A 23,978-nucleotide genomic window follows, 5' to 3' on the forward strand; every position below is an offset into this window, starting at 1 on the left:
AATTTATAAAATATTAGAAAAAATTTCTAGAAAGTTTCTAAAAGAAATTTCTATTTATAAGTTAATTTTGTTATATAGATATTTGTTATCTTTAACATTGTTTTTACAAGTAATAATTAAATACTATTATCAGTATTTTAATTATTAATTAAAATAAAAATATTACAATGAATACAATGAATAATAATCACCAACTTATGTGTCCATCAGTTTAACACAAAAGTTGATTCCATTTGATTTGACAAATGGATTGAATGAACAAATCTATGATTTAAGTTAAATCAATAGCAAAACCAATGGAATCAACTTAAGTGTTAAACTAAAAAAGACGTATATGTTTTTTTTTGTAAATTTTTTTACATATTTTTATATAACTTAAAATCTATTAATTAAAATTTTATGAAAATTTTATAGTAAATTTTTGGGGAGTTTTTCTTCATCTTAGCAAAATTAGATTATGCCGTTTTTGGGATATAAACCCGCAAACAGGTCCAATTGATTTTGTAAATGTGTGTATTTATATTTTATGTAATATTTTCATTTTTTAAAATATTGTAAAAATAATATTATTAGTTTGAAAATATATTTTATGAGTCTTAAGAAATTAACTTTTGAATATTTTCCTTTTTTAGGAAATTTATGTGAGAATTTATAGGGAATATACTGAGAATTTATTGGTAATTTATAGGGAATTTATAATGAATTTATTGGGAATTTATTGGGAATTTATTGGGAATTTATTGGAAATTTACTCAAATTTGGCAAAAATTGTCGTTTAAAAATGCAATGGTAATAAACTACTACTACTACTACTACTACTTATAATGATAATAATCTTTATACAAAAAATATCCATTAATATTTTTTATTAAAATTATTTTAATTATGACCTAATTTGTTACTAATAACGAGTGCATATTCCGGCAGATTTTCAAATATTTTTGATAGCACCGGTAGTTTTTCTCGTTCAATATCACTATCTATGTACAGCCATTTGGTGGAAATTTATGTTTTTCAGGATTGGATGGTTTGTTTCAACTGGCAAAACGATTTATTTGGAACATTACTTATATTATTATATTTCAATCAAATGTTAATATATAGGACAGTACTAGACTAGTGGTTAATAACTACTGGGGCACTGATCAATACATTTGTTGTTCCTATATAATGGGTATTCTATGCGGTTATTTAATATTTTATATAATTTCTATATATGCTATTTGGTAAATATAGGTATAAGTATTGGTTGGTTTTTGGGCATTTTATGCCTGTGCTACTGATCGAGCAGGTAATCAATTAAAATCTAAATTATATAAAATAAATGTAATGTTATAATGTTTTTTTTTAATTTATAAAAACAACAGATTTTATTAACAAAACTCTCGGTTGGAAAGGATTTACATTTTCCATAAATATATTGATTGAAATATCATTGGTTTGTATTTACAGAAAGTATTTATTATATTTTAACATAAAATAATCAATGAAATTTGAAAATTTGTAGCAATTTTTATTATATAATTAATTAGTAATTATTTATATTTTTTTAGTTGAATACACTTACCATATTATATCGCATTGGTATTACACGAAAACAGTTGATTTTTACAAACTACTATGTATTTAGTAATTATTTTATACATTAAAAAAATATATATACTATAATTATCATAAAAACATAATAATAATATTTTATAAAATACTATTTTATTAGTTATTTGTAATTGTAATATTTTGCCTAAATTTTTAATCAATATTATTTTAAAATAATTTGTAAATTAATTTATGTATTATTAATATTATTCATTAATATAAATATCTATTGATTTCAAAAACTATTTGTTAAACTATTACATTAACTATTAAACTATTAGATCTGAGTATTAATATATTATAATTTTTATTTACTAATAAATATTTATTTAAAATAAACGAAAAATTTTATGTAAATAAGATTTCAAAATATATTTCATAAAATTATTTTATATTATATAAAAAACCTTTAAATAAATAAAACTGTAGTTATTTTCTTATATTTAAAACTTAAACATTTATGTTACAATTTTATTTGTCTTTAATATTCTATTGTGTAAATAAAAATTATTATTTAATCATGAATTGTAATTATCTTTATATATTTTATGCTTTAATTTTGATAAAATGCACAGAAAATGTGAACACTTTACCCGATAAATGTTCATTAAATCAATTATTAGATAATTTATTTAAATCTCTTACTCCCGATGACTATTCAATTGTCATTCGGTCTCAAATTTATCAGAAAGTTAAACACATTAACCAAACTATTGATCGGTTCACTCGTATGTCGAGTTTTGCCAAAAAAGTCAGCAAAATATATGAACCGATTGTTAATAGATTGACGGCTCGTTTCAGTGAACTATTGATAGAAATTGATTTACCAAATGATTGCATGTCTTCGTTGATAAAATTAGGATCGGCTGTGAAAGACAAGAAAAAATGGGCACTAAATTGTATGTGTTTTATAGAAAAATAATTAAAATTTCACTAATAAAATATAACATTTTTGAATCTATGTGAAAATACTTGTAATAAGCAATAAATAATATTAATATCATATTAATAATTAAAAAAGATGTAATAAAATAAATAATAAATTTTTATTATATAAGTTTTACGGATCGGACCGACGCCTAAATCTGGTCTAATTCAAGGAAGTACTCCACCGATCGGTTATGATGAGTGCCTAAATATAAAAAGTACTAACGATTTGAGTGGACAGTCTATTAAAGGACAGTACTGTTGGGTCGGTATTGTTAGTATGGAAGTCAAAGGCGATACATATGAACAGCTGAATAAAGAGATTAATATTATTAATATAAATGAAAGATTTCGTAAAATGCATGACAATTATGGAACCGATGACTTCAACCGAACAATGAGAATGAAAGCGTTTCAAATTACACGAGAAATGATCGCCGATTTTATAGCAGTATTGTCTTACGGCAAGACATTTGATAGCCATTTACCGATCGGTATTTGTTTGCCCAACACTTGTAATATACAAGATATTGAATACGCTATAAATAAAGGTTTTTGTAAATATTATTACCAAATAATTATTAAATTATAATTTTTAAAAAAAACTTTAGTTATATATCCGATAACACAAATGCCGGTCGTATTCTTACCTGAATGTGATTCAGTGGACAAACCTATTAAACCGGATGTTCATCAATGGGTTGCAATGTAAGTATAAATATTTCATGTTTTATTTATTATTTATAAATTGTTTAATTATTTGATGTATGTTTTGATAATAAAATAAATAAATGTCTATTTTTCAGAATTATATTTCTAGTATTAATAATATTATCAGTAAAATCAACATTATATGAGTTGTGGCGCATAATGTGGTCACAAAACAACATTAAAGACAATTTGGGCGTCGAATTGATGCTATCTTTTTCATTGATAACTAATTTCAAAAGTTTATTCATAAACAGTAATCCTAACAATCGGTTTGCTTTTCTGGACGGTCTCCGATCGGTTCTTGCATTTTGTGTTTTACTAATACACACCAATTGGCTCGACTTTCTGTCAATACATGCAAAAATGGCCACCAATTCAGTCGGAGCCGAAATGATGTGGTCATCAAAATACATGTATATAACTAATTATCATTTAATTGATACGTTTTTCTTGATAGGAGGTATAGGTTTATTGAACAATTAAACAGTTTATATATAATAATAATAATAATTACTTACCACTAAAAACATTAAATTTAAAATACCTGTACTTTTATCTCCATATTTCAGGAATGATGACCTCTTATGTGATGTTTTCCAAGTTAGACAAGTCTAAGGGTTCATTCAATTACATACAATATGTAGTATTCAAGTAAAACTTATTAACTTTTTAGTAATAAAACAAATTTGTTAAATAAATTTTTTTTATTAAAAAAAGATATATTCGTGTAGTAACACCAGTAATGGGCGCTGTTTTGCTTTACTTTATATTTCCACTTTTAGGAAATGGTAATAATATATTGATAGTAATAATAATAATGATAATAATCTAATAAATGTAAATTAATACAGTGTTTAAAATTTTCAAAATAATTTTAATTAGGACCTAATTGGTTACAAATTACCAGTGCATTCTACATACCATGTCGTGATAATTGGTTTTCTGTATTGACAATGATTAGTAATTATAATCTGTCACTACCTGATAAATATTTGGTATACATTATTATTATTATTATTATTATTATTATTATTATTATTATTATTATTATTATTATTATTATTATTGTATATATAAATTTATGACAAAATTATTACTATTTATTACATTATGATTTACAGTGCAATCCTAGTGGTTGGTATGTATAAATTAAAAGTTGATTATTATTAATTAAATATTTAAAAAATCAAAAATTATTTTTAAAAAATAAGGTATATTTCGGCGGAGTTTCAAATATTCTTGATAGCACCGGTAGCTTTTCTCGTTCAATATCATTATCCACGTATAGCTGTTTGGTGGGGTCTATTCATGACATTAGGATTGGGTGGTTATTTTCTAATAGCACCAAAATATATATGGGATATGCCACACTTTATTGAATTACCCAATTTTGTTAGTCTATTTGATATGTTTAGAGCTATGGTTCAGCACTACTTGAAAGCCGATACACACATCTGTACCTATATGTTGGGTATTTTATGCGGTTATTTGATCCGTAAGAAACCCAACCTATATCTCGGCGGCCGAATCGGTGAAACACTGTTATGGCTGACAACTTGGACACTGACTGTGGGTTCACTTTATTGGACAAACCTATTGTTTCATAAATACTATACGCATTCAAATGAAGAAATATTTCTATTTATTTCATTATCTAAATATATGTATACTATTGGTTGGTTTTGGGCATTTTATGCCTGTGCTACTGATCGAGCAGGTAGTCTATTAAAATATAAATTATATATAATAAATGTAATGTCATTATGTTTTTTTAAATAATAAAAACAACAGATTTTATTAACAAAACTCTCGGTTGGAAAGGATTTACATTTACCACAAATTTATCGCTTGAAATATCTTTGGTTTGTATTTATAATTATTTACAATATTTTAGCACATATATCGGCAAATATTTAGTAATATAAATCTAAATATATACAAGAAAAATAGTATAATTTGACAATTGTTAACCTTTTTATTATATAACTAATTATAATAGTTTGTATTTTTAGTTACATGTATTTAGTATGTTATATCGCGTTAGTATTGCACGAAATCAAGTGGTTTATACACACTATTATGTGGTTAGTTATTGTTTAAACATTTTGAAAATTCATAATAATAATTTTTATTTAATATTTTCTATATTCATATCAGTGGACAATGTCTTTGGCTGATTATATAATAACTTTGATAATTTCGATACCGTTTTATTTGCTAATAAGTGCTCCGCCGGCTAATTTGGTATCAATTTTAAAGTCAAGTTTAGAAAGAAAACCAAGAAATCAACAAAAAGAAGAAAATAAAAGTCTTTAAAATTATTCAAATATTTTTTATATTATTTTTCAAAATACTAATTTTTAAATATAAGAATTGATTTTATTCTCTAATTTTGTAATATCTTTTTGTAAATTAAAATTACAAATATTTAAATGTTTATGAATTTTTTATGAATTACAGTGAATCAAATGTCAAATGATTATCATAAAAATAATTATGAGGTAACACTTAAAACATAAACACCTAAATACATAATAATTATTTTTGTAAATAAAGTAGTTATAAGAAGAATATTCCCGTTATATAAACATTTACAAATACCAGTGCTTTTATCTTCATATTTCAGAAATGATGACATGTTATCTAATGGTATCCAAGATAGACAAGTCTATGGGTTCATTCAATTACATACATTATGTATTATACCTTTCATTTAAGACTTTTATTAATAAAAAAAATAATTATATCTTATTGTAGTTACACCAGTAATTGGTATGTTTTTGTGTTTCTATAAATTTCCAATTATAGGAAATGATAATAAATTACTACTACTACTACTTATAATAATAATAATCTCTATGAAAAATTATCTAATAATATTTTTAATCAAAACTATTTTAATTATGACATAATTGATTATTAATAACGAGTGCATATTCCGGCAGATTTTCAAATATTTTTGATAGCACCGGATTTTATAATACGAATTTATTGGGAATTTATTGGGAATTTATTGGGAATTTATTGGGAATTTATTGGGAATTTATTGGGAATTTATTGGGAATTTATTGGGAATTTATTGGGAATTTATTGGGAATTTATTGGGAATTTATTGGGAATTTATTGGGAATTTATTGGGAATTTATTGGGAATTTATTGGGAATTTATTGGGAATTTATTGGTAATTTATTGGAAATTTACTCAAATTTGGCAAAAATTGTCGTTTAAAAATGCAATGGTAATAAACTACTACTATTACTACTTATAATGATAATAATCTTTATACAAAAAATATCCATTAATATTTTTTATTAAAATTATTTTAATTAGGACCTAATTTGTTATTAATAACGACTGCATATTCCGGTAGATTATATTTTTTAGATTAAATATTTTTGATAGCACCGGTAGTTTTTCTCGTTCAATATCACTATCTATGTACAGCCATTTGGTGGAACTTTATGTTTATCAGGATTGGATGGTTTCTTTCTAGTGGCTAAACGATTTATTTGGCACATTAATTATATTATTGAATTTCCACCAAATGTTAGTATATATGGGACAGTACTGGGCTCTGATCAACACATTTGTTCCTATATGACCTGTGCTACTGGTCGAGCAGGTAATCAATTAAAATATAAATTATATATAATAAATGTTATTATATTTTTTAATACATAAAAACAATATTAAGCAATATTATTTTCAAATTATATATTCATTGAATTGTCTATTTATATATTTATATATCTATTATATAAATATCTATTTATTTCAACAACAATTATATTATGTTAAACTATTACATCAACTATTAAACTATTAGAAACTGATTAATAATATAATATGATTTTTATTTACTAATAAATATTTATTTAAAATAAACGAAAAATTTTATGTAAATAAGATATTTCAAAATATATTTCATAAAATTATTTTATATTAAATAAAAAAAACCTTTAAATAAATAAAACTGTAGTTATTTACTTAAATATTTATGTAATAATTTTATTTATCTTTAATATTCTATTGTGTAAATAAAAATTATTATTTAATCATGAATTGTAATAACTTGTTTAAATTAACTATATTTTGTGCTATAATTTTGACAAAATGCACAATAAATGTATACTCTTTGCCCGATAAATGTTCATTAAATAGATTATTAGACAATTTGTTTGAATCTCTTACTCCCGATGACTATTCTGTGGCCAATCGATCGGAAATTTATCAAAAATTTGGACACATTAATCATACTATTGTTCGGTTTAATCGTTTTTCTGATTTTGCCAAAAATGTAAGCAAAATATATGAACCGATTGTCAATAGATTGACGGCTCGTTTCAGTGAACTATTGATGGAAATTGATTTACCAAATGATTGCATGTCTTCGTTGATAAAGTTAGGATCGGCTGTGAAAGACAAGAAAAAATGGGCACTAAATTGTATGTTTTATATCAAACTAACTAAATTTACATTTAAATAACACCACATTTTTTGTATTTATATAAGTTTTGCGGACATTCCCAACACCTAAATCTGGTTTAATACAGGGAAGTACTTCACCGATCGGTTATGATGAGTGCCTAAGTATAGAAAGTACTAACGATTTGAGTGGACAGTCTATTAGAGGACAGTACTGTTGGGTCGGTATTGTCAATATGGAAGTCAAAGGCGATACATATGAACAGCTAAACAAAGAAATAAATTTAATTAAATTAAATGAAAAAATTCGTAAAATGCATGACAATTATGGAACCGATGACTTCAACCGAACAATGAGAATGAAAGCGTTACAAATCAGCCGAGAAATGGTCGCCGATTTTATTGCAATTATGTCTTACGGCAAGACATTTGACAACCATTTACCGATCGGTATTTGTTTGCCCAACACATGTAAAATACAAGATATTGAATACGCTATAAATAAAGGTTTTTGTAAATATTATTACCAAATAATTATTAAATTATAATTTTTAAAAAAAACTTTAGTTATATATCCGATAACACAAATGCCGGTCGTATTCTTACCTGAATGTGATTCAGTGGACAAACCTATTAAACCGGATGTTCATCAATGGGTTGCAATGTAAGTATAAATATTTCATGTTTTATTTATTATTTATAAATTGTTTAATTATTTGATGTATGTTTTGATAATAAAATAAATAAATGTCTATTTTTCAGAATTATATTTCTAGTATTAATACTATTATCAGTAAAATCAACATTATATGAGTTGTGGCGCATAATGTGGTCACAAAACAACATTAAAGACAATTTGGGCGTCCAATTGATGCTATCATTTTCAATGATATCTAATTTCAAAAGTTTATTCATAAACAGTAATCCTAACAATCGGTTTGCTTTTCTGGACGGTCTCCGAACTATTCTTGCATTTTGTGTTTTATTAATACACACCAATTGGATAGACTTTCTGCCAATACATGCAAAAAGAGCGTCCAATTCAGTCGGATCCCAATTGATTGTGTCAGTAAAATACATGTATATAACTAACTATCATATAATTGATACGTTTTTCTTAATTGGAGGTATGATTTAACAGTTCATACATACATTACAAACATAATAATTACAAATAAAACATTAAATTTAAAATACCTGTACTTTTATCTCCATATTTCAGGAATGATGACCTCTTATGTGATGTTTTCTAAGTTAGACAAGTCTAAGGGTTCATTCAATTACATACAATATGTAGTATTCAAGTAAAACTTATTAACTTTTTAGTAATAAAACAAATTTGTTAAATATTTTTTTTTTAATTAAAAACAGATATTTTCGTGTAGTAACACCAGTAATGGGCGCTGTTTTGCTTTATTTTATATTTCCAATTTTAGGAAATGGTAATAATATAGTAATAGTAATAATGATAATCTAATAAATGTCAATTAAAACTGTAAATTAATATTATAAAAATATTTTTAATTAGGACCTAATTGGTTATTTATAACGAGTGCATTATATCTCCCGTGTCGTGATAATTGGTTTTCTGTATTAACAATGATTAGCAATTTTAATGTGTCACCACCTGAAAAATATTTGGTATATATTGTTATATATTTTTCTGAAAAACACTTTTTATTACTATTAATTACATTTTAATTTACAGTGCAATCCTAGCGGTTGGTATGTATCATATAAATTAAAAATTATCAAATGAGTTACTTATTTATTAAACAGAATAATAATAAAAGTTTTTTTTTTTAATATCAGGTATGTTTCTGCTGAGTTTCAAATATTTCTGATAGCACCGGTAGCTTTTCTCGTTCAGTATCATTATCCACGTATAGCTGTTTGGTGGGGTCTATTCATGTCATTAGGATTGGGTAGTTTTTTATTACTAGCACCAAAATATATATGGGATATGCCACACTTTCTTGAATTACCAAATTATATTAGTCTATGGGATATGACTAGAGCTGTGATTCAACACTACTGGAAGGCCGATACACACATCAGTACCTATATGTTGGGTATTTTATGCGGTTATTTGATCCGTAATAAACCCAACCTATATTTCGGTGGCCGAATCGGTGAAACATTGTTATGGCTGACAACGTGGACATTGACTATGGGTTCACTTTATTGGACAAACCTATTGTTGCATAAATACTATAAGCATTCAAATGAAGAAATATTTCTATTTATATTATTTGCTAAATATATGTATACTATTGGTTGGTTTTGGGCTTTTTATGCCTGTGCTACTGGTCGAGCAGGTTATCAATTAAAATCTTAATTATATATAATAAATGTAATGTCATTATGTTTTTATTAATCTATAAAAATAACAGATTTTATTAACAAAACTCTCGGTTGGAAAGGATTTACATTTACCACAAATTTATCGCTTGAAATATCTTTGGTTTGTATTTATATTAATTATTTATTAATAATATATTTAGCACAAATATTAAAGTAATTTAAATATATCAAAAATTATTATATGATTATTTACCAATTTTATTATATAACTAATTAATTTGTATTTTTAGTTGCATATATTTAGTATGTTTTATCGCGTTAGTATTGCACGAAATCAAGTGGTTTATACACACTATTATGTGGTTAGTTATTGTTTATACATTTTGAAAAATTTTTACTAATTATAATAAAGTCATAATAATAATAATAATTTTTATTTAATATTTTATATATTCATATCAGTGGACAATGTCTTTGGCTGATTATATAATAACTTTAATAATTTCGATACCGTTTTATTTGCTAATAAGCGCTCCGACGGCTAATTTGTTGTCAATTTTAAGGTCAAGTTTAGAAAGAAAACCAAGAAATCAACAAAAAGAAGAAAATAAAAGTCTTTAAAATTATTCAAATTTAATAATTGATTTTATTCTTCCATTTTGTTATATATATATTTGTAAATTAAAATTACAAATATTTATATTTTTATTGAAAAACATTTTATGGACATTTATCATACAAATTAAAATTTTTATTAAAAATTTATAGTATTTACTGATTATTAATAAATTTGACTTATATTTAAATAAAAATAATAAATTTTATAGATTATATTCATGATTATAAGAAATTTTATATACAAAAATATTGCATATTTTTAATTGAATTTAAATGCTTTTATTTTATGGTTTATAAAATTTATAAACTTATGTTAAAGTATGTTAAAGTAAAACACAGTTTTATGGTGAGTGCATATGTATAGAAAGTATTAACGATTTGAGTGAATAGTCTTTTAATTAATAATATTATTATTTCATTATATTGAAGAGTTTATAGTATTTACTGACTAAAAAATATAAATTTACTTGAAATGAAAAATAATAAATAAAACAATATAATGACAATTTTATGTGAATAATATATTTTGAAATTTATAAACAAGATTTATTAACTCAAATAATAAAACTGTTTTATGTGATACAAAAAACCTTAAAAAACAAAACTATAGTTTTTTGCATATATTTAAAGGTTAAAACTTAATCCATTTATTTGTTTTGCATATTATATTGTGTAAACAATATATTTATTTTATTAATCATGAATTGTAATAACTTGTTTATATTAACTATATTTTATACTATAATTTTGACAAAATGCACGGAAAATGTATACTCTTTGCCCGATAAATGTTCATTAAATAGATTATTAGACAATTTGTTTGAATCTCTTACTCCCGATGACTATTCTGTGGTTAATCGATCGCAAATTTATCAAAAAGTTGGACACATTAACCAAACTATTGATCGGTTTAATCGTTTGTCTGATTTTGCCAAAAATGTCAGCAAAATATATGAACCGATTATCAACCGATTGACGGCTCGTTTCAGTGAACTATTGATGGAAATTGATTTACCAAATGATTGCTTATCTTCGTTGATAAAGTTAGGATCGGCTGTGAAAGACAGGAAAAAATGGGCACTAAATTGTATGTGTTTTATAATAATAAATGAAACAATTATCACATTATATTGTTAATGTATGATATTATTATATATTACTCTACTACTACTAATATTAATACTACTAATACTATAATAATACTACTAATTTTAATATAATATTTTTTCAAAAGATAAATTTTGATTATATTGATATTTAAAATATTAATAATTTTATCTATTTTTTTATAAATATATTAAACTATAGTCATACAGACATTCCCGGCACCTATATCTGGTCTAAATCAGTTAAACACACCATCAATTGGATACGATGAGTGCCTAAGCTTAGAAAGCACTCACGATTCGAGTGGACAGCATATTAGGGGACAATACTGTTGGGTCGGTATTGTCAACATAGAAGCCAAAGGCGATACATATGAACAGCTGAACAAAGAGATTAATATTATTAAATATAATGAGAAACTTAGAGATATTCATCACAAGTCTACCACCGATGACTTCAACAGAACGGTTAGAATAAAAGCGTTTCAAATCACCCGAGAAATGGTCGCCGATTTTATTGCAATTATGTCTTACGGCAAGACATTTGATAGCCATTTACCGATCGGTATTTGTTTGCCCAACACATGTAAAATACAAGATATTGAATACGCTATGAATAAAGGTTTGTAAATATTATTAATAAATATTTTTGAAATTAATTTGTTTTTAAATTATTCAGTTATATATCCGATAACACATATGCCGGTCGTATTTTCACCTGAATGTGATTCAGTGGACAAACCTATTAAACCGGATTTTCATCAATGGGTTGCAATGTAAGTATAAATATTTTTTTAAAAATTATATACAAATAAAAAATATTTATTTTTAAATAAAAATTTTATGTAATTAACTAAATTATTGTTTTTTTATATTTCAGAATAATATTTGTTATATTAATCATTTTATCAGTGAAATCAACATTAAATGAGTTTTTTCGCATAATATGCTCACATAATAACCACAAAAATGATCGATTGGGTGTTCAATTGAATCAATCGTTTTCATTGATATCTAATTTCAAAAGTTTATTCATAAACAGTAATCCTAACAATCGGTTTGCTTTTCTGGACGGTCTCCGATCGGTTCTTTCATATTGTGTTTTACTAATACACTTACATCAGATCGACTTTATACCTCTGAATGCAAAAGAGGCCACCAATTCGGTCGGTTCCGAAATGGTCTGGTCATCAAAATATATGTTCATAACTAATATTTATCTAATCGATACGTTTTTTATGATCGGAGGTATATATATATATGACTTTTTTGGTTGGGCTGTAGATCTCTTACCCAAATGTAATACTGATATTTATTATATTAAATATAATGTTTAATGTATTGATATTGTAATATAATTCATAGTTTTATTAAATACAATTACCGATAATGTAAATTATAAATTCAATTATAAATTAGTTTAAGATACGTTTAATTTAAGTTTAGATTATACTTAGTTTAGGATATCTAATGTTAATTGTAATTTAATAGTTGTAATCAGTAATTAAAATCTTATAAATATCATTATATAAAAAACTTTGGCCCGAAATCTACAGCTTAACCGACTTTTTTTGAATAAATGATCTGCAAAATATATACAAACACACATACAATTACTTTTTTTTTATTTAATTAAAACTATATTGTATACTACTTGAGATAATACCTAATAATTCACATTAAAGGTTACACTTAAAAACAGCACATAAATAGATAATACTTACTTTTGTAAACTTGTATTACATACCTGTGCTTTTATCTCCATATTCCAGGAATGATGACATGTTATGTAATGTTATCTAAGTTAGACAAGTCTATGGGTTCATTCAATTACATAGAATATGTACTTTTCAGGTAAGACTCACTGAATTTTTAAAAAAATATTTGTTAAATAATTTTTTTTAATTAAATAAAACAGATATCTTCGTATTGTTACAACTGTAATGGGTATGGTTTTGTTTTACTATATATTTCCACTTTTAGGAAATGGTAATAATATTAATAACAATAATAATAATAATGTCAATTAAAATTATTAAAATAATCTTAATTAGGACCTAATTGGTTACCAATATCCAATGCATTTTATCTACCATGTAGAGACAATTGGTTGTCTGTATTGACAATGAAAAGTAATTATGATGTATCACCACCTGAAAAATATTTGGTATATATTAATTAATATATAAATCTATATATATATATATATATATATATATATATCTACATATCATATATAATTTGTTTTAATATTTTATATTTGTTTTTGTTTACAGTGCAATCCTAGTGGTTGGTAAGTATTAACTAAATATTTATTTAATTAATAAATTATTTACCTACTAATTAAATATTTTTAAAAAAATGATAACAAATTGATATATTCAAGGTATATTTCGGCAGATTTTCAAATATTTTTGATAGCACCGGTAGTTTTTCTCGTTCAATACCATTATCCACGTCTAGCCATTTGGTGGAACATTATGTTTATAGGATTGGGTGCTTTCTTTCTAGTGGCAAAACGATTTATTTGGCACATTCCTTATATTTTTGAACTTCCATCAGTAGTTAGTATATGGGATATGACTAGACTTATGATTCAATACTACTGGGGCGCTGACCAACACATCAGTTCCTATATGTTGGGTATTTTATGTGGTTATTTGATCCGCAATAAACCCAACCTATATCTCGGCGGCCGAATCGGCGAAACACTATTATGGCTGACAACGTGGACATTGACTATGGGTTCACTTTATTGGACAAACCTATTTTTTCACAAATATTATACATTTTCAACGCAACAATTATTTCTATATATGTTATTTGGTAAATATATGTATTGTATTGGTTGGTTTTGGGCATTTTATGCCTGTGCTACTGGTAGAGCAGGTAGTTATTTACTAATTGAATTATATATATACATACATACTGTAAAGTTATTAAGTTTTATTTTTCAAATTGAAACATTAGATTTTATTAACAAAACTCTCGGTTGGAAAGGATTTACATTTACTGCAAATTTATCATTTGAAATGTCTTTGGTTTGTCTCTAAAAATTATTAATAAATAAAAATATTTAATTTAACAATTTTTGTTCTAAAACTTAATAGTTTTTAATTTTATTATTTGTATTTTTTTTAGTTACATATAATTGTTTTATTTTATCGCATTGGTATTGCACGAGAACACGTTGTTTATACAAATTATTATGTGGTTAGCAATTGTTTTATACATTTATTTTAATATATTTTCTAAATATTAATATATTACTAATATATTATTTAATTAATAATATTTATTGAATACATGTATATTAGTGGACAATGTCTTTGGCTGATTATATGATTACTTTGATAATTTCGATACCGTTTTATTTGCTAATAAGCGCTCCGACGGCTAATTTGTTGTCAATTTTAAAGTCAAGTGTAGAAAGAAAACCAAAAAAATCAACAAAAAGATAATAAGTCTTTAAAAATTATTTAAGTATTTTTAGATTAGTTTTTAAAAAAATATTTTTTTTGTCATATAATAATTAATTTATTCTTTTATTTTGTTATTTTATTATATATTATTTGTAATAAAAACTACATATAAAATGTTTATTATTTTAAATAACATTTTGATTTTACTGAAATAATCATAATATTTATTAGTCAAGTATGTTAATATAAAGTTATATAATAATATAGGCATTTTGTAAAATAATATTTTAATTTTTTTTAGTAAACTATTTAAATAAAATCGATAAATTATCTAAATATTTTTTAAAAATAATTTCTTATATATTTTATATAATTGTATTCATTTTGAAAATTACTAATTTTTATTTAATATGTATTAGTATTTATAATAATTTTTAAATATCAATAAAAGTTTAAATAAAAATTTAATAAAATGCTGTTTTTTGGCTGTTATGGTGTTACCAATAAAAAGACAAAGCAATGCTTATCTATGCTAATAATATACTATTACTATTTGGCAATTAATATAAATTTATATTATTGACAATTAATGTATAAACATGTTGTTTAATACATTAACCAAATGTATGATCAATATGTTCAGTAATAATGAAAGTGACGACACAGTTATAATTTATAAACACAAAAAACGCTATTTATTTTTAATTATATTTATTTTTAAAAAAAAACATTTTATAGTTACTGTATTTTTTATTGGTTGCTCCGTACAGTCAATCTGGTAACTGTCCTACACATTCATATTGAGTAAAAACTGGTAGTGTTTGGTACTCGGGTTTGGATAAGTTGTCCAAATCAAACACTATTACTTTACTGTAATATTAGTTGTTTCAATGGCTAAACATAACACAATTATTGTTAATAATTAACAAATTAATTTATTTACACAACTATTTATAGATATAATTTTAATTATAAAATTACAATAGATAAATATATATTAATAAAATACTGTAGATATACTGTATTGTATGATATAGGAGGCAAACATGGGATTACACAAGTTTGCACTGTAAGCTAACTTTTTTTTTAGTTAACAAACTGCACACTAAAATGTTTAAACTTAAACTGATTATCAATACTATTAATAAAGAGTTGCTTTTATAGATCTACAAATGCATTACAAAATATATTCAATTTATGAAAAAAAATAATTTACAAAATGATTATACGCCAGTAATTTGCTAACAAAAAAACTAATAATTGAAAATTATCATAATTACTAATAATACAGAAATATTGTTAACTCATTTACTATTATTGAGACGCTTAATTATATCAATTGAAAATCAATATAAACATTTGCTAATACTATACTAATATTAGTTTTGCTTTTATAAATAATTTTTGCTATTGTTTCTGCTAATTATAGTTATATTCAATTAATACAATTAGATTTATTAATTTTAAATACTCTATGATTCATACATCAGAAAGTGTATAAAATTTATATAAATTAAAATTATAAAATGTAATTTTTTCCCTTTAATTTATTATATACAATGTTATTATTTTTCCAGTTATAAAATGCAAAACAAATAAGTAATATAAATATATCATATTTATATTATTTTTTAATATTGTTTTTGTTAATATGGATATTCTTATATAAAATATAGTATTGTTATGACATTGATTGCTTAATTATTTCAAAATATATATTTATGACGTTAAATACAATTAACTTTTTAAAAAACATATAAATTATATAGAAAATCATAAAATGTACTTTATTTTTAGTAATAAATGTTTAATATATTCAATTAATAAATATGTCAAAATAAAAGTTTATAAACAGACTAATTAGATAGAATAGCAAAAAAACGTTATGTTAATATTTTTCAAAATAATAAATTAATATAAAATTTTTAAAAATTGAATTTCTTATGTCTGCATTTTTTTAAAAATGCAAATTTTGATATAAAATTGTTAAAAAAATAAATACAATTAGAGTTTTAAGTACAGTTTTAGTATTAGTAATATCGTATATACAATTTTAAATATATTGCAAAAAAGTTGATGATAAATACAAATATTTTTTGTATTAATGATCATTGATTTTCCTAACTCTAAGTCTAATTTATCCATTTAGATCTAAAGATAAAGTAAAACTATTTGATACTTCACCTCATTAAAAATTTTTTATTTATCCATTAATTAATCTATGTATTTGCTAATCCTTATCTGATAATTCAAAATATCTTAGACTACATTATACCGCATATATCATTAGATAATTTTTATTATCAAAATAAAAATAAATCCAGAATTCTGTTTGACAATGCTATACTTAGCATTCTCAACTGGTTTTTAATTAAATTAAATTGAATAATAGAATTATAAGAATAATAATGATAAAATCTTAAATTAATTAAGATTTAAAAGTTTTATTTAATCCGTAATACTTTCTAAATATTATTATTATTATTTAAATTAATTAAATTTAAATATTAAATTATAATATAAAAAAATACAATGTATAAATTTTCAATAAATTTTTTGAATAAAGAAAAATATTGTTAATACAAAAAACCTTAAAAAACAAAAAATAAAGTTTTCAAAAGATTTTACATATAGTATATAAAGCATTTATTTGTCTATCAAATTAAATTGTAAGCTAATAATAGTATATTTGTAATCATGAATTATAAATATTTATATATTTTTCTAATATTTTGTACTATAATTTTGACAAAATGTGTTAATAATGGCAACTCTTTGCCCGATAAATGTTCATTAAATAGATTATTAGACAATTTGTTTGAATCTCTTACTCCCGATGACTATTCTGTGGCTAATCGATCGCAAATTTATCAAAAAGTTGGACACATTAATCATACTATTGATCGGTTTAATCGTTTGTCTGATTTTGCCAAAAATGTCAGCAAAATATATGAACCGATTATCAACCGATTGACGGCTCGTTTCAGTGAACTATTGATGGAAATTGATTTACCAAATGATTGCTTATCTTCGTTGATAAAGTTAGGATCGGCTGTGAAAGACAGGAAAAAATGGGCACTAAATTGTATGTAATTTTTTTAAATTAATTGCATTTATAATAAAAAAAATTCAATGATATAATGAATATTAATATCTAATATATAATCTTACTATAATTATATGCAATAAGTTTTACAAACATTTCCGGCGCCTATATCTGGTCTAATTCAGGGAAGCACACAATCAATTGGATACGATGAGTGCCTAAGATTAGAAAGCATTCACGATTCGAGTGGACAGCATATTAGGGGACAATACTGTTGGGTCGGTATTGTTAATATGGAAGCCAAAGGCGATACATATGAACAGCTGACCAAAGAAATTAATATTATTAAATTAAATGAGAATCTTAAAGAATTTCATCACAAGTCTACCACCGATGACTTTAACAGAACGGTTAGAGTCAAAACCTTTAAAATCGGTCGAAAAATGGTCGCCGATTTTATTGCACTTCTGACTTACGGCAAGACATTTGAAGGCCATTTACCGACCGGTATTTGTTTGCCCAACACATGTAAAATACAAGACATTGAATACGCTATGAATAAAGGTTTTTTTAAAAAAAAATTTTGTCATAAAATATTTTCATAATTATTATTAAATTTTTATTCAGTTATGTATCCGATAACACAAATGCCAATTGTATTTTTATCTGAATGCGATTCAGTAGACAAACCTATGAAAGTTAATGTTCACCAATGGATAGCAATGTAAGTATTTATATATAAATAATTTTTTTATAAATTCATAATAATTGAATAATATTTGTCTTTTGTTATATTAATAATGTTTTTGTATATTAGAATAATATTTGTGATATTAATAATATTAACAATTAAATCAACATTATATGAGTTGTGGCGCATAATGTGGTCATATAATCATATGAAAGACCGATTGAGTGTTCAATTGAATCTATCGTTTTCAATGATATCTAATTTCAAAAGTTTATTCATTAATAGTAATCCTAACAATCGGTTTGCTTTTCTGGACGGTCTCCGATCGATTCTTGCATTTCTTGTTTTACTATTACATAACTATTGGATAGACTTTTTGCCTTATTATACAAAGTTGTCCACTGAATCTGTCGGCGCCCAAATTATGTGGTCATCTAAATATATGTTTATCACTAATATCAACCTAATTGATACTTTTTTCATGATTGGCGGTAACTATATAATTAACAATTTAATAGCACATATAAATAACTTTTTAAAAAATAATAATTTTAAACTATATGTCCGGTTCTATTCCAGGAATGATGACTTGTTATGTGGTTTTCTCCAAATTAGACAAATCTAACGGTGCTTTCAATTATATAAATTATGTGCTTTTTAGGTTAGATTTGCTTATTTTTATTTAATATAAAATTATTCTATAATTATTTTTTTTGTGGTTTCAATATTAGATATATCCGTATCGTTACGCCTTCAATAGCTATTATTTTATGTATATTTTTATTACCTCTTTTAGGAAATGGTAATAAACAACTAATTAAATGTTATTAAAAAATATACATTCATTAGTAAATTTCTTTTTAATACAGGACCTAATTGGTTGCCAATAACCCATGCCCTCTATCTACCATGTCGTGATAATTGGTTGCCTGTAGTCACAATGACTAACAATTTTGATATAACACCACCGGATAAATATATAGTATAATTTTATATCTATTTTATATATTTTATATAAAATTATTATTTTATTTAAGTAATTATTTTATTTTTTGTTTACAGTGTAATCCCAGTTCTTGGTAAGTATCGTTAAGTTATAAAAAATTAAATAATTAAATTAAATAACAATTTATAAATCAAATATCAGGTCAATTACGTCCGACTTTCAACTATTCCTGATCGCACCGTTAGTTTTTCTCGTTCAATATCATTATCCACGATTAGCTGTTTGGTGGGGTCTATTGTTTGTATTAATAGGCTCAGTATTAACTTTGGCACCAAGGTTCATTTGGGATATTCCTCATTTGGCTGAATTTCGTGAAATGAGTAGTTTCTGGGACTACACTACAACAATGATTTATCACTACTGGAGACCCGATTCACACTTTTCATCCTATATGATGGGTATATTATGCGCTTATTTAATACGCAAAAAACCCAACCTATATCTTGGCGGCCGAATCGGTGAAACAATGATTTGGCTGATAACGTGGACATTGACTTTTGCCTCAATATATTGGACAAACCTATTTGCTCATAAATATTTTAAGTTTTCATCTCAACATTTATTTATATATCTATTATTAGTCAAACATATGTATAGTATTGGTTGGTTTTGGGCATTTTATGCCTGTGCTACTGGTAGAGCAGGTAATTAATTAACTAATAATATCAAAATCATATAATAAAATCTATGTTATTATGTTTTTTACAATTTAATAAAAATTAGATTTTATAAACAAAACTCTCGGTTGGAAAGGATTTACATTTACTACAAATTTATCGCTTGAAATCTGTGTGGTTTGTATTTTTAATTATTTATTTATTATTAAATTATTAAGTCTTTTAAAACAAAATGAGAAATATTAATTAATCTTAATTGATTTATTAATATATTATATTTAGTTTTTTATTTTATTATATTTAGTTTTTTATTTTATTATATTTGGTTTTTTATTTTATATATTTATGTATTTTTTTAGTTTCATTTACTTATTGTATTTTATCGTATTGGCATTTCACGGCAGCGAGTGGTTTATACAAATTATTATGTGGTTAGTAATTGATATATATATTAATATAAAATATTTATAATATTAAATAATAATTTTATATATTCAATATATTCATATCAGTGGACAATGTCTTTGGCTGATTATATGATAACTTTGATATTTTCGGTACCGATTTATTTACTAATAAGCGCTCCGACGGCTAATTTGTTGTCAATTTTGAAGTCAAGTTTAGAAAGAAAACCCAAAAATCTACAAAAGGAAGAAAATAAGAATCTTTAAGATTTATTAATTATTTTTTTATTTACTTTCAAATTTAATAATTTGACATTTAATGTATTAATTTTAACAGTTATTTCTAAATTGTAATAAAAAACTTTAATGAAAAATTAAACAAAATTATTATTAATGCGCCGTTTTAACGACTAAACCTATTTATGTCATGATGTGACCATTGAGACCATTGTGACCATTGAGGGTCTAACCAATACTTATTTTTAGAGTTAGCAGAAAAGAAAATTTTCTAAAATATATATAATTTCTAGAAAGTTTCTAAAAGAAATTTCTATCTATAAAATCCACATTTTATTTTGTTTTCTCGATATTTGTTATCTGATAACAAGACATTATAATAAATAAATACTAACTAATTATTATTATTATTATGATTATTTTAATTAATTTTTAAGATAAAAACTATGATACTATATTTTATTACATTAAACTTAAAAATATAATTGATTTATAAATTAAAATTTTACAACAAAAAATAATCATATATATATATATATATATATATATATATATATATATCAGGGTTGCACCCACCCCTAAGATCGAGATGAAAATCCAAAAATCAACAAAAGTAAGAAAATAAGAGTCTTTAAGATTTATTAATTATTTTTATTATTTACTTTTCAAGTTTTATAAGAAATTTCTGTTTATATAATCCCGATTTTAGTTTGTTTTATCGATATTTTTTTATCTGATAACAAGACATTATAATTACAAATAATAGCAAAATATTAGTATTAGTATTTTAATTAAATTTTCAAAGTAAATACTACACTATTTTTTTACATTAAACTTTAAATATAATTCAATAATAAATAAAAATTTTACAACAAAAAATAATTGTAATTGAAATTGTAATTTTTTTTAACCATTTGTAGACTTATTGGTATACGAGTTAGGATCTGTATATCCGGTTAGGATAACTCAATCAAACATTTTGTTGTTGTATTCAACTAATTTGTTGACTAAATATTTTTACAAATACTTAATTATCCAATAGATATGTGACAATATATGACATAATTTATTATATCTATTACAATATTTTTTTGTAATACAATAAAATCTATAAAATTATGTATAAATTAAAAAATGCATAATTTTACTCCCATATTATTATAAACATTGTTATTATTTTTCAAGTTATTAAATCAAAAACAAATAAATATAAATTTATTTTTTATGTTARTATTATTTTTTAATAATAATTTTGTTTATTACTGTTTTATAAATTTTTGATAAACTTTTTAACGATAACATATTTAAAAAAAAACATATTTATTGCTAGTGTGATAATAAGTATTGCAAAACAACAAAAAAATATTAATCAAATTTAATATGTTGAAACAATACAGTACAGTATACAATGTATTAATATATACTAAAAGCTTTACAATGTTACAAATATAGTCAATGTAATTATTAAAAAAACAAAAAACCACTAAATATTTATTTTTAAATATTAATGTAGATTTTTTTGTTAAATTAATATACATATATATATATATATAATGTATTTTTTTATTAGTTTAAAAAAATACTGTTTGAAAAAAAGTTTTTTAGTTTTTTATTTTATAAAAACTATTATTATTCTATTTTAATCATGAATTCTAAATATTTATATATTTTTCTAATATTTTGTACTATAGTTTTGACAAATTGTGTTAATAATGGCAACTCTTTGCCCGATAAATGTTCATTAAATAGATTATTAGATAATTTGTTTGAATCTCTTACTCCCGATGACTATTCTGTTGTCAATCGATCACAAATTTATCAAAGAGTTGGACACATCAATCAAACTATTGATCGGTTCAATCGTATGTCGGGTTTTGCCAAAAATGTCAGCAAAATATATGAACCGATTGTCAACCGATTGACAGCTCGTTTCAGTGAACTATTGATGGAAATTGATTTACCAAATGATTGCTTATCTTCGTTAATAAAGTTAGGATCGGCTGTGAAAGACAGGAAAAAATGGGCACTAAATTGTATGTGTTTTATAAAAATATAAATTAAAAAAATATGTCACATATATGATAAAGTGATGGAAAATATACTGTATATTGAATATATAAAATGTAACAAATATTGTTAATCAAACAAATAAATACTAAATAAAATATATGTTATAAGTCTTACAGACATTACCGGCACCTATGTCTGGTCTAAATCAGGGAAACACACCATCAATTGGATACGATGAATGCCTAAGCTTAGAAAGCACTCACGATTCGAGTGGACAGCATATTAGRGGACAATACTGTTGGGTCGGTATTGTCAACATAGAAGCCAAAGGCGATACATATGAACAGCTAAACAAAGAGATTAATATTATTAAATATAATGAGAAACTTAAAGAAATACATCACAACTCTTCCACCGATGACTTCAATCAAACAATGCGAATGAAAGAGTTTCAAATTACACGAGAAATAATCGCCGATTTTATAGCACTATTGTCTTACGGAAAGACATTTGAAGGCCATTTACCGATCGGTATTTGTTTGCCCAACACATGTAAAATACAAGATATTGAATACGCTATGAATAAAGGTTTTTGACTYTATTGTAACCAAATATTTTTAATTTATAATTGAGATATTTTTTTTATTTATTTAGTTATGCAACCGATAACACATATGCCGGTCGTATTTTCACCTGAATGTGATTCAGTGGACAAACCTATTAAACTGGATGTTCATCAATGGATTGCAATGTAAATATTACTATTATTTTTAATATATTACTAATATTATTATTTTTTTAGAATAATATTTGTGATATTAATAATATTATCAATAAAATCAACATTATATGAGTTAT

At 23.6% G+C, this 23,978-nt stretch overlaps 4 protein-coding genes across 4 annotated transcripts; all 4 read left to right on the top strand.

Moving 5' to 3' along the window:
• Positions 1-1,170: 1,170 nt before the first annotated feature.
• Positions 1,171-6,003, top strand: LOC128964365 (nose resistant to fluoxetine protein 6-like). The gene is made up of 13 exons (XM_054310954.1): positions 1,171-1,174; positions 1,237-1,242; positions 2,172-2,495; positions 2,655-3,074; positions 3,135-3,231; positions 3,330-3,694; positions 3,804-3,885; positions 3,952-4,022; positions 4,117-4,229; positions 4,356-4,372; positions 4,446-4,951; positions 5,026-5,096; positions 5,992-6,003. The coding sequence occupies exons 1-13, from the start codon at positions 1,171-1,173 to the stop codon at positions 6,001-6,003; spliced, it is 2,088 nt and encodes a 695-aa protein (XP_054166929.1).
• A 1,313-nt stretch (positions 6,004-7,316) lies between these two features.
• LOC128964366 (uncharacterized) lies at positions 7,317-14,740 on the top strand. Its single transcript, XM_054310955.1, has 22 exons — positions 7,317-7,679; positions 7,747-8,166; positions 8,227-8,323; positions 8,422-8,786; positions 8,882-8,963; positions 9,031-9,101; positions 9,188-9,300; positions 9,368-9,384; positions 9,472-9,977; positions 10,053-10,123; positions 10,254-10,325; positions 10,426-10,526; positions 11,385-11,668; positions 11,890-12,309; positions 12,367-12,463; positions 12,730-12,935; positions 13,460-13,541; positions 13,606-13,676; positions 13,742-13,854; positions 13,964-13,980; positions 14,074-14,576; positions 14,658-14,740. Exons 1-22 carry the CDS (start codon positions 7,592-7,594, stop codon positions 14,738-14,740), a joined length of 3,879 nt encoding a protein of 1,292 aa, XP_054166930.1. The 5' UTR covers positions 7,317-7,591.
• A 3,093-nt stretch (positions 14,741-17,833) lies between these two features.
• On the top strand, positions 17,834-21,140 carry LOC128964367 (nose resistant to fluoxetine protein 6-like). The gene is made up of 12 exons (XM_054310956.1): positions 17,834-18,194; positions 18,300-18,719; positions 18,783-18,879; positions 18,973-19,337; positions 19,426-19,507; positions 19,578-19,648; positions 19,716-19,828; positions 19,909-19,925; positions 19,994-20,496; positions 20,576-20,646; positions 20,829-20,900; positions 20,982-21,140. The coding sequence occupies exons 1-12, from the start codon at positions 18,107-18,109 to the stop codon at positions 21,138-21,140; spliced, it is 2,058 nt and encodes a 685-aa protein (XP_054166931.1). The 5' UTR covers positions 17,834-18,106.
• Positions 21,141-21,699: 559 nt separating this feature from the next.
• Positions 21,700-23,875, top strand: LOC128964368 (uncharacterized). The gene is made up of 5 exons (XM_054310958.1): positions 21,700-21,723; positions 22,031-22,046; positions 22,802-23,143; positions 23,289-23,708; positions 23,775-23,875. The coding sequence occupies exons 1-5, from the start codon at positions 21,700-21,702 to the stop codon at positions 23,873-23,875; spliced, it is 903 nt and encodes a 300-aa protein (XP_054166933.1).
• The last annotated feature ends 103 nt before the right edge of the window (positions 23,876-23,978 follow it).

Source organism: Oppia nitens, unplaced genomic scaffold (genome assembly GCF_028296485.1).
Source record: "Oppia nitens isolate AA-2021 unplaced genomic scaffold, nextdenovo-longstitch-racon4-pilon3 scaffold8_pilon_pilon_pilon, whole genome shotgun sequence".
Taxonomy (NCBI): domain Eukaryota; kingdom Metazoa; phylum Arthropoda; class Arachnida; order Sarcoptiformes; family Oppiidae; genus Oppia; species Oppia nitens.